A 15,466-nucleotide genomic window follows, 5' to 3' on the forward strand; every position below is an offset into this window, starting at 1 on the left:
AGTGGATTACTCCTTTCATATTCGCTCTTTCTGCATTTGGCAAAGGGAGATGGTGCAGACAGATGTCTCTGCTTGAATTCCTGACAGCTTCAGTATCAGCCTTGAGCCGAGTGCATTTCCTCCCCGGGGAGCTGAACTAATACTTCCAGAGACAAGCTGCGAGAGGCAGATAGGGAGAGAGGGGCAGCCCCGAGCACCGTCGAAACACTGTTTGATAATTCCCACGGGGGTACCCCGTGGGGATATGATGGTGGATTTTTTTCTAAACATTCTCATCACGCTTCTGTGTTGAACAAGGAATAACCAACACTGACATGGGGGTGGGGGGTGGGGGGTGGTATGCAATACTTATGCAGCGCGTCAGAGATATGGCAGCACAGAGCACCAAGCCCCTGCTGTGGTCCAGTTATAGATCCTCCACACGATCACCATTAATCCCTGAGGAAGTGCACTCTGCAGGAACTGCAAGTCCTGTCGAGAGGGGCAGGAATTTAACTCTTTGTGTGAACGAACCCAACTTCCTACTTTGAGAATGTACTTTATTCCGCAATTAATATTCCCCGTTGTTACTGAACAATGAATGGTGTGTCTGGATATTCTAAGTCACTAATTCAGCATCACTGTAGCAGAATGATTTTATTACAAGGATGTTGCCGGGCCTGAGTTACTGGGAAATTTGAGTAGGCCATTATTTTTATTTATTTATTTTATTTCAGGATAAAGCGCGGAACAACTCTTTCCCGCACCACCCAGCAACCTTCCCCCTTCCTATTTCACCCCATGCCAAATCACAGAACAACTTACATTGACCAATTAACCAACAACTGGTACATCTTTGGAAACCCCGAAGAAACCATGCAGTCATGAGGAGAACATTCCCAGTCGCGTAAGAAAATGTGGGGAGGTAAACAAAATTATGCCTGGGAATAGACTGGGTAAGTGCAAGCAGCCTTTTTTCCACTGAGGTTGGGTGAGACTAGAACTAGAGGTCATGGGTTAAGGGCGAAAGGCAAAATGTTTAAGGGAAGCGGAGGGGGGTTTCACTCAGCGGGTCGTGAGCGCGTGGAACCAGCTGCCAGTGAAAACGGTGACGTGGACTAGATGGGCTGAAGGGCCTGTTTCTGTGCTGTAGTGCTCTAAAATTCTAGAGCTGGTGCCACACAGCGGGTTGGCTTCGAGCTTGTCTTGAGTTCACTGTACACCTCCTTCCTGCGACCATGCGGATGTTCCCCTGGGGTGTTCCAGTTTCCTCCCACATCCCGAAGATCTCCAGGTAACTGAGCCATATTGTCCTTAAAATGCAGGCAAGCAGTGGGTTTCAGGGGAGTTAATGGGATAAGTAGGTGCTCGGTGATTAGCACGGATGCAATGTCACACTGTAAGTGAAAGGGCAGCTAGCAGAATCATGCATGAAAGCAGGCTGACAGCTTGTCAATATTCACCCCGTCCACTGTTCAGAAGACACTGTTGAGAAGGCTGTGCACTTGTACAAGAAGAGTTATAACATTTTGTAGAGGAACAGGAGGATCTTGGGGTCCACATCCATAGGTCCCTCAAAGTTCAGCAGCATGTTGATAAGGTGGTTAAGAAGGTACTGTATATGGTGTGTTGGCCTTCGTTAGTCAGGAGATTGAGTTCAAGAGCCACAAGGTAATATTTCAGCTTTCGCAAACCCTGGCTGGACCACACTTGGAACATTGTGTTCAGTTCTGGTCTGAGTGGACTAGTACCACTTGCCTCTCATACCAGCGTCTCAGTCTGATGGTCAATCTGCCATTATGAGTTCATAGGCCAGGCTCCCCATGAGAAAGGAAGGATAAAAGGTGCCTTTCGAACCCAGAATACGTTATTGTTCTGTTTTATCTGACCCGACTGTTGACCAATTGTAGTCATGAATATTCCTTAACTCCCTACTCTTGGAACCTTGCTCCGAGTTGATCCTGCCCATTTAATGCCACAGTCAGATTCAAATTTATCTACAGGCAATTATCTATTCTACAGACTCACTTTCAAGGACTCTACAGCTCATGTTCTCAGTATTACTTATTTATAGTTTGCACGATTTATCCTCTTTTGCACATTGGATATTTGTCAGTCTTAATTAAGTATAGTTTTTTTTCATAAATTCTATTCTATTCTTCATTTTCTTGTAAATGCTTGCAAGAAAATGAATCTCAAGGTATCTCGATAATAACTTTACTTTTAACTTTGAACTTTGATGCAGGTCGGAAAGGTTCCATTCATTGAATTTCTCAGTGGGTCTATGATGACAATAGCCAAATCAATGTCCCTGATCAAGCTGGGAAGGAAGGATACAGCCATTTGCTGCAGAATTTCGAACCTCAGGCCTATTTTGGAGATTGTGAGCTTCTTCACATGCGCTTCAAATAGTTGAACACCCCACTTGAAGGACAGAGCAAAGTGCTGAAGGATCTGCTCACCTGTCAAAACTGTACCCACCCAAGCAGAAGTCAACGTCCTTAGTGCAACAGACAGACATACCTCTGTGGTTCCTGTTCTAAAGCACATCACTGCCAAGGAATTGCAAACACTGCTGTAAAGAAGGAAACACCACTGCCAATTTATACACAGCATGCTCTAAGAAACAGCCATGAGATAATGACTGGATCATTTGCTTTCAGAATACGGTAGTTAATTGAGCAATAAATATTGATTGCAAAAGGAAAGAGGACATGGGACAAACTAGATGGAAAATTGTGTTAGAACCAATGAATCAGGAAGTTAGGGGTAGGAGTAAAACAGGAGAAAATATAGTTTAAAAGTAATTAGTATATGGAAAATCTATTAAATCTGAAAGAGCTCCAAAGAGCATGACGTGATGAGGGGGTTAACACATGAGGAGAGATTGAGGCATCTGGAACGATACTCACTGGAATTCAGAACGAGAGGGGATCTTATAGAAACATATACAATATTGAAATGGATAGATATGATAGAGGCAGTAAAGTATTTTCCACTGGCAAGCAAGTCTAGAACTAGGGGATATAACCTCAACATTTGGGGAAATAGATTCAGGACAGATAGGAGGAGAAAATGCTTTTCCCAGAATCTTTGGAATTCTCTGCCCAGGGAAGCAATAGAGGATATCTCATTAAATATACTTAAGAAACAGTTAGATAGATTTTTGCATAGCTGGGGAATTGGGGGTTTATGGGGAAAAGGCAGATAGATAGACTGAATCCACAACAATATCAGCCATGATCTAATTGAATGGCGGAGCAGTCTCGACAGATTAGATAGTAGACTCCTGCATGTATTGCTTACGAGAAAAGTGGAGTTCTCTCAGAGATAGAAGTATGATTAACTAGAATCAGAGGCAAATGGGAAAGATAAGATGCTGTCCTTCACTACATGTCCTGTTCTAATCTAATGGGGACAACCATTGCTCTACATTTTGACTTCCACAAGGAAACCTGGAATACATGCTGTTCCATTGGGATCTCATCCCGCAGTTCCATGTATTCTCTGTGAAAATTGTAAGCAGATGGCTTTTTTTGCGATGGGCCATTTCTTTGATTAATGAGCAGGTTAATATAAGAGAAAGTTAGTCTCGTTCTGCAAAGTCACAGCACCATCTGCTGACATGCTTGATGCTACAGCAGCAAGAAAGGACAATAGATCCACAAGGTTTCTGGAGAGGGCCAGCCATCATCTTCATTTACTCAGCGTGATATCTTGTAATAACACGTTGATATGGTATAATCAGTGTTATCTGGCTGAATCTGTTCAGTACAAGGCCACTAAACATGTAAATGGTGCAATAGCCTGAATGTTAATCCCTTCCTATTACACGTTCAAATAATGTGCTTAAATATATTTAAATAAAATCATGTTGTTTGTATGAAATTTGAATTATTTTTATATTATCAGTAACTTTTTATAAACTTCCCGCAGACAAATTTAAGCAAGCACAGGCTGGGGTAGCACATCCACAGCAGGGGTGATTAATAAGTTCGTAGCCTAAGGTAGAAGGAGATGAGTTATACAGCTCTTGTTACATGCACGTGCAGTTCAACTGTTTGAGTGAAAATGCAGGAAGTTTGAAGTTAATAACTCATCTCCTTCTACCTTAGGCCACGAGCTTATCAATCACCCCTGCTGTGGACCACTTCTGGAGGTCCAAGACGCCAACTTCCACAAAGAAGGGATCCGTGTGCTCAACGACCGCTGGACTAAGTGTGTACATGTAGGAGGGGACTATGTTGAAAAATAAATGTGCTAGGTTTTCTAAAATTGACTCCTTCTACGTTAGGCCACGAACATATCAATCACTCCTCGTACTTCCCTGCGAGAAGAGACCCATTAACTTTGATTCCGTCAGTGCTCTCATTACCTGGGAATGCTGGTCAGTGAAGTTTGAAATATCCTAACTAGAATCATGACATTTCAATTTCTCTGGGACAGCCCCACCAGATTTGATGTGGCTTATGCTCTTTCATTGCCACCATTCTAATGTTAACCTTCGGTGTGAATGCCATTGCTTGGTATGTCCTTTTTCCCGTCCAAAAGCAGACAGTGTGTTTTAAGAAGTGGCTTGTCCAAGCTTCCTATACATGAGCAAGTTACTGCTGCTGTAGCCGAGGTTAATCCTGGTTTCAATAGACGCCCACACAAACAGACCAATCTTTTGGCAATCTATTAATGGCTTGCCACCTGGAGCAGGAGTTTCCACTGATTTTCTCTTTCCTTATCTCAGCATCACTAACGTGCCCAATCTAGTGTCCTTGTTTTCAATGTGGCAGAGAGTAATAAGCTTGGAAATGAGGTTTGAGACATATTGCCCGTGTTTGGGAGCTGGATATTGCCTTTCCCAAATGACCAAAATTTTCTTGTTAAACAACTAACTATTGAGATTGCGTCCACATACTCAGCTGGATCATCAATCACATGGCACCTTATTGAAGAGAAGCAGAGTTAGTCCCCATGCTGCGTTCAGTATTCTCCCTCAGCTGAACACAAGGTTGCTTTTTGTGAGTGCTTGCTGTGCACAAAATAGTTGTCATATAGCCTACATTTAGGAAAAGATTAAAAACTAAAGAATTTGCAAAGCAGAGCAATGCTCGGACAAAAATCTATAGGGAAGGAACTTGGCACCTGAAAGCTTTCTCTGATTAGATTTCCATCCATGTGCATAGGATATCCTATTCCAGGGTATCTCAATTCCAATTATATAAAATCCTTCACAACATTTCAATTGTAATATTTGTTGAAAAAGTATTCCTTTTTTGCTTCCCTCTGTTCTGCATTTACTGTGAAGACCTGAATTCCCCACAACCTTATCCTGTGATTAAAAATACTACCTTTTAAAACAAATAGGTTCTGACGGTCTGATAATACTTCAATGCTTTTTCAAAAATAAGACTAGCGATTACTATTTGCTAAATCAAACTCGAGCTCTTGATGCAACTAGACTAATGCAACCTCTTTTTCAGAAAGAACCAAATGAGAAATGTATTACAGGTATCTAATGTATTACTGTATTGTACTTTGATAGAGGTTCAACCCACTGCCTGGAGAGGGCGCTGCTGAGCAGTAGCTATCTCTCTATCAGGCAAGTAATTGAAACCCAGGAACTATCAATAAGACTCAGTTCCACAACAGGATCTCTTCCAGTCTCGAGGAATCCCCCAAGTTTTTAATTTTGTCAAGGGAATGCTAGAAAATAACAGTCAGCTTGTATTCAGTATAATTAGAACACAGTAACGAGCCCTGATGAAGGGTCTCAGTGACTGTTTATTCATCTCCAAAGATGCTGCCTGATCTGCAGAGTTCCTCCAGCATTGTGTGTGTATTACGCTGGATTTCCAGTATCTGGAGAGTCTCCTGCATTTATAATTAGGACAAATTTTTTTTGTTCAAAGGTCCAATTTAATGTCAGAGAAATGTATACAATATACACCCTGAAATGCTTTTTCTTCGCAAACATCCATGAAAACAAAGTACTCCAAAGAATGAATGACAGTTAAACGTGAGAACCCCAAAGTGCCCCCCCAGCTCCCCCCTCCCATGCATAAGCAGCAGCAAGCAATGATACCCCCCTCCCCCAGCAAAAAAAAGCGCACCCGCTACCGAGCACAAGCATGAGCTTGGCGATAGCAATGACAGACCTTGCAGTTACCCCAAAGACCCGGATTTCACCCGGCATTCGACAACCCACAGGTTCTCTCTCTCCCTAATAAGTGACCAAGTGCTTACACACAAGGCTATTTTTACATCGTATTTTAATGAGTCCTTTCATAAGCTTGTTTCTTAACTCTGTTTAGACCTACAAAATACTGGCCCTTTTCTGCATACAGAATTTCAGACATTAAACAATGCTGAGCCCCAAGATGTTGATACTGATGGATTTTTTTTGCCCATTAAATTTAAAGCCAAAGTGACAAGGCTTTCTGTAGTTGGAGACTGTTTTTCAGAATCAGATTTAATATCACTGCGCAGGTCATGAAATTTGTTAACTTAGCGGCAGTAGTACAATGCAATACATAATAATAGCAAAATGAATTTCAGTAAGTATGTGTATATTAAAGAGATAATAATAGTGCAAAAGCAGAACAGAAGTAGTGAAGATGTGTTTACGGTTTCAGTGTCCGTCCATTCAGAAATTGGATAGCAGAGGGGAAGAATCTGTTCCTGAATTGCTGTGTGCCTACAAGCTTCTTTATCTCCTTCCTGATAGTAGCAATGATAAGAGGGTGGTGGGAGTCCTTAATGATGGACACCTTTTTAAGGCACTGCTCCTTGAAGATGTCTTGGATACTACAGAGTCTACTACCCATGATGGAGCTGACTAAACTTACAACTCTCTATACCTCAATCCTGTGCAGTAACCACCCCCCCCCCCCCCCAATACCAGAAGGTGATGCAGCCAGTCAAAATGCTCTCCACAGTACATCTGTAGAAATCTGATTATTTTTTTTTTAGGTGACATCCTAAAGTTCCTCAAACTCCTAATGAAATATAGCCACTGCCTTGACATTTTATAGCTGCATTGATATGTTGGGACTAGGTTAAGTCCTCAGAGACACCCAGGAACTTGAAATTGCTCACTCTCTCCACTTCTCATCCCTCTGTGAGGATTGGTTTGTATTTCCTCATCTTCCCCTTTCTGAAGTCCACAATTTTTGATCTTACTGACATTGAGTGCAAGATTGTTGCTGCGACACCACTCAACCAGCTGGCATATCTCATTCCTGTACACCCTCACATCACCATCTGAGAATCTGCAAACAACGGTTGAATCATCAGCAAATTTATGGATGGCAATTGAGCTGTGCCTACACATGCCTGAGGTGCGCCAGTGTTGATCGTCAGCAAATTGAATTGAATTGAATTCATTTCTCACATACATGAGAAGTAAAGATCATCAGGTGGAGATGTTATTACCAATCTGCACAGATTGTGGTCTTCCAGTTACGAAGTCGAGGATCCAGTTGCAGAGGGAAGTACACAGGTTTTTATCCATGAAAAAAATAATCACACACTGCTTTAAATGCCCATCAGAAATTTATTTAAATTCTACATTTAAGAAAACTCAGTATCACTGTCAAGAGCTTGCCACAGTCAGAAGCCTCTGACACTTCACTAGGGCAAACATCTGGCACCAGTAGATTCTAGCCAACGTCAGTTCTCGTTTCTTTAGTAATGGGCTGGTAAAAAGTCATGGATACTCTCTGGATCACAGCCCTCACTGTCATCCCTTAGATTTAAACCAATCTCATCACTGAAATGACAGTGCGCTTTCTGTAAGGAATCAATTTCTGAGTCTATGCTGGTTATGCACACTGGTCCTCTAAGGTTGCTGTTATCACATGTGGAGTATTGGCTTGGTTAGACAGCTGTATCCTGGCGCCCGAGGCAAAAGATGGTGGGATCAGGGTACAAGCCAGGACACATAGCAAGACTTAAGTGCAGCGTCACATCTTCAAGGTTATCCTTCTAATAAACCAGAATCCCTTTTGCCATTTCAGTTACCATAAAAATATGGCATAGTACTATTCAAATAACATGGGACTCTCCTGCTGTTCTGACCAAGACATGTTCCCAATGCAATGCTGACTGAAAAAGTCAACTGGAGTAACTTCTCATTGCTGTATGTGACATTTTGTGATATTTTTCCTCAAAACAACTTACACTTTAATTGTAATTGCTTGGAATCACTTCGGGATTCCCTATTCAGTGAAGGGAAGGCTACATAAATGGAAGTCTTTCCATCATGCCATTTGTCAAATGATGAAGTAACAACTGCTACCAGAACATTGCACAGCTTAAAATCAACCACAGGCTCCTGTTACTCAACAGCCTTCAAGAATGAAGGGGAGGGCAGACTGACAGTGATGACCTGGAGACTGCAGCAGTTTGAACCATTCCACCTGTTACACAATAACTAAATCAATGCTCCTCAGCTGCTCGTAGAGTTGCAGTAGTTTACCCGCTGCACCGCTCCGATTCACTTCCTCCCCAAGGCACAATTGGTCCCGCAGCGACTGCACCCCTTTAAGGAGAGTCTACAAGTAAAGCAGAACCCAAAAGGGCAAAGTTACCATTGAGCAGCTACAAGTCCTTCCACATCATAAAAATAATTCACAATCTGGGAGTCTAATCCAGTTCAAGGTAGAATACAGAATTCTATTACCATTTCAATCGAAAATTGCAACATTCTTGTTGGGATGAGGATCTTATTTATGGACGAATCTGATTCCCAGCCACTGACAAAGGCAACTACAGTGAATCTGTTTTAGAAATGTGGCCCTACTATTTCTTCCTTCTTAGTAGCTAACCACAAAGATACCAATGATCATGAACATACAATGGGAAGGAGTCACACATAGGCTAAATCTGGTCAGTTCACTATCCCACCACCCCCAAGGACATAAAGCCACAGCTCCTGGATTTCTAGACTGTTAGCATGGCTATCAAATCAACCATATCTCTTAGTGCAACACTATCTTTCAAAGAGGCAATATGAGGTTTAGTAGAGAAAAAAGGATGCTTTCTCAATTATGTTTTACCATTAGTCAAGAACCACAAACATGCCAGGTGAATGAGGGAAAAGTCAACTTTTCAAAATTGACTCATGTAGCCTTTGAAACTACTTATCCAAGTCTGTTTAGCCCCGAGAGAAAATATTAAACTTGAATATAAATGGAATTAATGTATTTTTTTTGTATTAATTGTATTTGTCTGTGTGGATGCACATATCCAATATGTTGAAGTGTAAATGTTACAAATTAGTAACACTTCAGGATTCACAGTAATTTTTGAACTTGCTTTTGCTGCTTTAATGACAGCGTGGTAAGTGAAAAGCTTTTGCAATAGACACCAAGTGCTGACAGGGTAAGTTTGGCGCTAGTGTTAATTGATGGGTGCTGACAGCCCTTCACAGCCTCACTGGAAAGTAGTCATTCTTTAGAAGGGAGCCCAGATATTGCATACGGAAGGGCTATTCTGCTACATAATTCAGCTAGTCACATCTGAAAACCACCATTTTTGAAGGCGGTCACCATATGGACAACAAACCTGATAGCAGCTTTTTCAAACAGCCTCAGGAGTACTTTGTTTATTGTAAAGGCTTTACTGGTCATCTAGCAGACATCAAGTAACATAGTAGGTATGGTGAATTGATCCCTAGACATTGCTCATTATGCAGAGTAATTCCTGTCAACTTTAACAAACATTACCAAAGGCCAAGGTACAACTGCTCACAACCAAAGGAAAACAGAAAGATGAATGGTTCATTCAGTTACATGAACCTTGACATGGGTTTGAACAGGTTAATGGAGGTTAATGTTACAGCACAGACCAGCTGGCAATAGGGAATACAAACTCTGGAAAAACTATGCACCTGCTCAGGAAACACAGCCAAGTAACAGTACCAGTGATTAGCATCAGAGTAGTCACTGATGTTCCGAAACACAGGCCTTATTATTCAGCAGTGAGGAAAAACAGAAAACACTGGGCTCAACAGCAGCTAATTGAGGAGTGTTTCCTATTCCTGTAGTTAGTTATGAAAGTATTTGGAACAAGTCCCTTTATGTGAGCTGGTTCCAGTATTGTTTGTTCTATAATTCCCACCTGCGTTAGGAGGTGCATCAATCAGATACAAATTAATTTGGTTTTAACTATCCGCCAGCAATACCCCCGTACACATAAATAAGTTCTTTTCAACAACTTCAGACAGATCACAGATCAAGTTCAGGAATAGCCCCAGCTTCTCCTACCTGGTTAACTCTTTGTGTTATCACAACCTCTATGTTTAAAGAATCTTCAGAATAGGAGAAGGGACCAAATCCCACATACTCTCTCTTAAAGGCTGTTAGTCTTGGAGGAGGGGTTTTCAGTAAAATGATGCCATGTGGACTCAAGCAGATACTGTCTTGCCAACATCTGCCCAGCACCTCACCCAAGTCTCTGTGAGGATTCCCAGTTTACTTCACGGATCCCTTACCTCTGCGCTGTGTGCCAGCTGTCTGAGAGACTGCGTATGAAGGCCGGGCAGCGAGCCACTACAGGGAGAACTCTGTTCCAAAAGCATCTGTTCAATGTAGAGAAAAAACACACATATAATCAATCAATTTGAGAGGATGCTAAAATGACATGCTTGCCATAAAGGTATTTTAATGAGCTGTACTAATATTCTATGACCCAATCAAGTTTGTTTTTTTTTTAAAATGCAGTAACTGTTTGAATGAGAAATTTCAAAACTTATTTCACAAAAACTGCTTTTATTTATACTACTGCTTTATCATATTAGTACTTTGAAAAGTCTCTTTCGATGTCAGAGGAATATCACGCTGTTGCTTATTCTGAAATAAAAACAGAAAATGTTAGAAATACTCAGCAGGTCGGTCAGTAGCTATGGAGAGAAATTTACAGTTTCAGGTCAAAGACCATTCATGTGACCTGCAGAGTACTTCCAACATTTTCTGTTTTGATATCAGACCTCCAGCATCTGATCCTTTTTTACAATTTTCATTTATTCCTTCTGCTTTCTCTTTGTCCTCTCCAGATTCTCAACAATAAACTACATTTTTATTAAACTAAGGAAGGTCCCCAACCAACCTGTTGTTAGTGGCCAGTATTCAGGATGATGTAAAGAGGAACGGAAACTGCAGCCAACATTCTCGTATTGCAAAAGCAAAATACCACAAATGATTAAACAGTAGAAAGATAGAGACACCAAACTACTGTTTTACTAGAAAAGATAAAACGTAATTGACCCAAAATGTTCAAACTCTTTCTTGCACACTGTTTACCCCTATTGTTCCATGAATGCCATGTGAAAATTGCATTTACCCTCCCGCACCCCATCCATCAGCAACAGAAGGCAGTAAGTGATGGGCAGTCTGAACAGCTGAACCAGGCCAGTACACTTTCCACTCTCAACGTTCAATGCTGTAGACAATGTTCACTCTATATGTGACAAATGGCTCTGAAGCCGACCGAGTAGGATGCTACAACAAAAGAGTTAAGGAACAATGGGTGAAGTTTATTCTTGGTCATAGGAATCATAAAGCACTATAGCATAGAAACAAGTCCTCTGACCCCTCTACTCCACGCCGACCTGCCTAGTCACACTTTCTCCCCCTTTCCTACCACCACTGCTTTTCTTGTAAAAATGACTCTTTGTGAGCAAACCAACTAAAGGTCCAACTTGAAGTTTCACAGACAAAGTTGATTCAAAGAATTTACCACCTGCTTTGTTAAAGGGAAGGGAAGGTTCTTTCCATTCAATTTTTATCCCCCTTTTAAGAGATTTAAGAGATTAAAATAACATTTAGTGGAAAGGTAAACTTCCCCTTATATGACCTGTACAAATATCGTTCACCCAATGCTCGCTCTTTACAGTTTTCAAATCCAGTTCGGGATATTGAAGAGACACTTAGATAGACACATGAATGAAAGAAGAATGGAAGGATCCGTAATAGGGAAGGGTTAGATTGGGAGGGAAAGGTAGTGAAGGGTTAGATTGGGAGGGAAGGGTAGTGAAGGGTTAGATGGGGAAGGGAATGGAAGGGTTAGATTCAGAGGGAAGAGAAGGGAAGGGTTAGACTTGGAGGGAAGGGTTGGATTAGAAGGGAAGGGACGGGTTAGATTGGGAGGGAAGGGGAAGGGTTAGATTGGGAGGGAAGGGAAGGGGAGGGTTAGATTGGGAGGGAAGGGACGGGGAGGGTTAGATTGGGAGGGAAGGGACAGGATGGGTTAGATTGGGAGGGAAGGGACGGGATGGGTTAGATTGGGAGGGAAGGGAAGGGGAGGGTTAGATTGGGAGGGAAGGGAAGGGGAGGGTTAGATTGGGAGGGAAGGGAAGGGGAGGGTTAGATTGGGAGGGAAGGGAAGGGTTAGATTGGGAGGGAGGGAAGGGATAGATTGGGAGGGAAGGGAAAGGAAGTGTTAGATCAGGAGGGGAGGGAAGGGTTAGATTGGGAGAGAAGGGAAGGGAACGCTTTGATTGGGAGGGAAGGGAAGGGAAGAACAAGATTGGAAGGGAAGAGCTGGATTGGAAGGGAAGAGCTAGATTGGAAGGGAAGAGCTAGATTGGAAGGGAAGAGCTAGATTGGAAGGGAAGGGTTAGCTTTATTTTAGAGTAGCATAAAAAGGTCAACACTGCATTGTGTACTGTGCTACACTGTTCTGTGCAAGAAAAAAAAATGCCAACAAAAAAATTCCAAAATTCAGAAGGCATGAACATAAAATATAGAAAAAGTAGGCCGTTTGCCCCCTCAATAAATTAAGTGACTTCTTCAGAGGTTATATGTCTCCAAAAATATTGTTTTAGAGCTTTAATTCCATTATTATTCCCTGGAAGTCATTGGCGAGGACAGAGCGACAGCTTAATTCAAAGCTCTCCACACAAGGAAACTGACATTATTCTAAAATGTCAGACAAAATTCTATCAAACCTACAACTGACTGCAGAAAATGGGAGATATCCTCTGAATAGTAAAGATTTTTTGACAGATTTTCCTTTCAGTTTAATTGCCTTGTTTTAGATGATTGATTAATAGTGCATGTACACAACCAATTTCTATACCAAACACTATGATCAGCTAAAACAATTCTGAAGCTCCATTTAATATGTTTGCAGAGACCATGAGAAACAACCAAATTCAATTTACAACAGCTTCACCCATTAAAGAAATAATGCCTGTTCACAAACTGGCAGAGACATAATGGGACAAATGACCTCCTTCTATTCTGTATGATTTCATGAAACAACAATTGATTTTGACATTGTGCAGTACTCTACTGTACAGGAGACAACCAACAATATTGCAAGGTTCAGATCAGGGCACAGTGGAAGCTTGGTTAAGAGACACACCCTGGCTGAGGACAATTCTGCTTAAGGGCAGACGGTTGACTTCTTACCTGGACACGCCGAGCGAGAGCCTGATGCAAGAAACAGAACACGGTCAGCGAGGAGCACTCCAACACAATTTCCGTAACAGTGATTGGACCATCAACAGAAAAACCGGAGACTTCAACCTGTAAGGAAAGGAATGGTAGAACAAGAAAAGCTCTGAGAAGGCTTGACTAAGCAGATGGGTGACGATCTTTCCCTTGGTAGAATGAGGGGGCATGGTCTCCCAAGATAAATAATCACACAATTACAAATGAGTTAATCCTCTATCCCTGAGAATGTGGAGTCAATAAATATATTCAAAATTGGAAAAGAATTTTGGACTAGAGGACAATCAAGGCCATCAGATGGGAAAATGGAGGTGAAGCTAAGATCAGGTTAATCATTATCTTATTGTATGGTGGAGCTGGCCTGTGGAGGCAATGTTCAACTCCTGCTGATACTCTTAAAAACAGGAGTAGAGTAGTATTCAGTACTGATGATGAGAGTCATAGTCATTGAGCACTACAGCACAGAAACAGACCGTTTGGCCCCTCTAGAGTCAGCCTGTTCTTTTGCCTAGTCCCATCTACCCTCACCAGGACCACAGTACCTCCACATCTCTCTCAAACATACTCTTATCCAAACTTCTCTTAAGTGTTGCAATTGAAATTGCATCCATCACTTTTGCCGACACTTGCACAACCTTCTGAGTGAAGAAAATCCCCCTCATGTTCCTCTTAAACATTTCAACTTTCATCCCAAACTTATGATCTTTATTTCAACCTCAAAGCCTGCATATATTTATCCTATCTATACTCCTCATAATTTTCAATACCTCTATGAGATCTTCCTTCATTCTCCTATGCTCCAGGGAATAAAGTCCAAACGTATTCAACCTTTCCCTATAACTCACGTCTTCAGTTCCCAGCAACACTACTGGAAATTTTCTCTGCATCCTTTCAAGCTTATTGATATCTTTCCTGTAGGTAGCTGATGAGAACTGCCCACAGCACTCCAAATTCAGCCTCACCGAGGTATTATACAATTGCAACATTAAGATACCAAGCTCTGTGCTCAATGCAATACACAACAAAATGCTGGAGAAATTCAGCAGGTCAGCCTCAATGTCCTGAGAGTGCTTTACTTCCTTATAACTGAACGGAGCCACTGGAACTAAAGGGGCCAGATCATGCAGCTCCTCAGGAGGAGGTTCCCAGGAGAGTTGCAAACCAGCCACGTGTGCTTGTTCTGACATCCAGCCCTGCCCACAACACTAAAATCCAAGACTTGCTGCAGGCCTGTTGAGGGTGCACTTAGCCGGTCTTAGTCGGTACTTGGTCACAACTGAGACCAAGTACATGCAGCAGTAAGTACTTACATTTGAAAGGGGCTGCTCACATTCATTAAAAAGGTAAGTGCAGGTATTTTTATTGTTATTTTACATAATTGTGTGCATTGGTTTTTAAATAATTTCTATCACTGAAAATGGTTTTAAAAGCAAAATTATCCATTTTAGCAATTCTTAAATGCCTGTGACTCATCTAAAACATCAGTACCAATAGATTTACCTGGAGGGTCAGAGTAGTTTGGGGGTGAGGTACCAAGATTCACAGGCTGAAGGCAGGTCACTGCTTGGGGACTCCTGGATTCTGCTGAAGCCAGGTCTCCAGCACAATCCAACACAGAGGCCCCAAGAAGTACAACAGTCTACTGGATCAGCGTGGGGTGAGGAAGCTCACGAGCAGCTATCCAGCCCAGTAAGATAACTATCAAAGGTTACACATTCTGTACGTTGAAGTTCCAGTAAATTTATTATCAAAGTACATATCCTACCATTTCCTACCCTGAGTACTTATCCATTTCCTACCTTGAGATTCATTTCCTTGCAAACATTTACAGAGAGAAATACACAGTAGAATTTACACAAAACTATATATAAACAAAAAGTGACAAACAACCAATGTACACAAAAAGACAAATTGTGCAAATAAAAACCAGTAATACTGGAACATGCGTTGACAGGAGTCCTTAAAAGTGAATCTGTAGGTCATAGCATCAGTTCAGGGTATTCATAACATGAATGAAGTTATCCATGTTCGTTCAGGAG

General features: G+C 41.7%; 1 protein-coding gene across 1 annotated transcript in view; it reads right to left on the reverse strand.

Annotated features, from left to right (window-relative positions):
- Nucleotides 1–7,505: 7,505 nt before the first annotated feature.
- faap100 (FA core complex associated protein 100) overlaps nucleotides 7,506–15,466 on the reverse strand; it is a 28,813-nt gene continuing 20,852 nt past the window's right edge. Inside the window, exons 7-9 of the mRNA XM_073026137.1 lie at nucleotides 13,386–13,502; nucleotides 10,466–10,552; nucleotides 7,506–8,525 (exon numbers count right to left, since the gene is read on the reverse strand). Coding sequence (XP_072882238.1) covers nucleotides 8,394–8,525; nucleotides 10,466–10,552; nucleotides 13,386–13,502 — 336 coding nt within the window. The 3' untranslated portion in view covers nucleotides 7,506–8,393. The remainder of the gene's footprint in view (nucleotides 8,526–10,465; nucleotides 10,553–13,385; nucleotides 13,503–15,466) is intronic.

Source organism: Hemitrygon akajei, chromosome 22 (assembly GCF_048418815.1).
Source record: "Hemitrygon akajei chromosome 22, sHemAka1.3, whole genome shotgun sequence".
NCBI classification, from domain to species: domain Eukaryota; kingdom Metazoa; phylum Chordata; class Chondrichthyes; order Myliobatiformes; family Dasyatidae; genus Hemitrygon; species Hemitrygon akajei.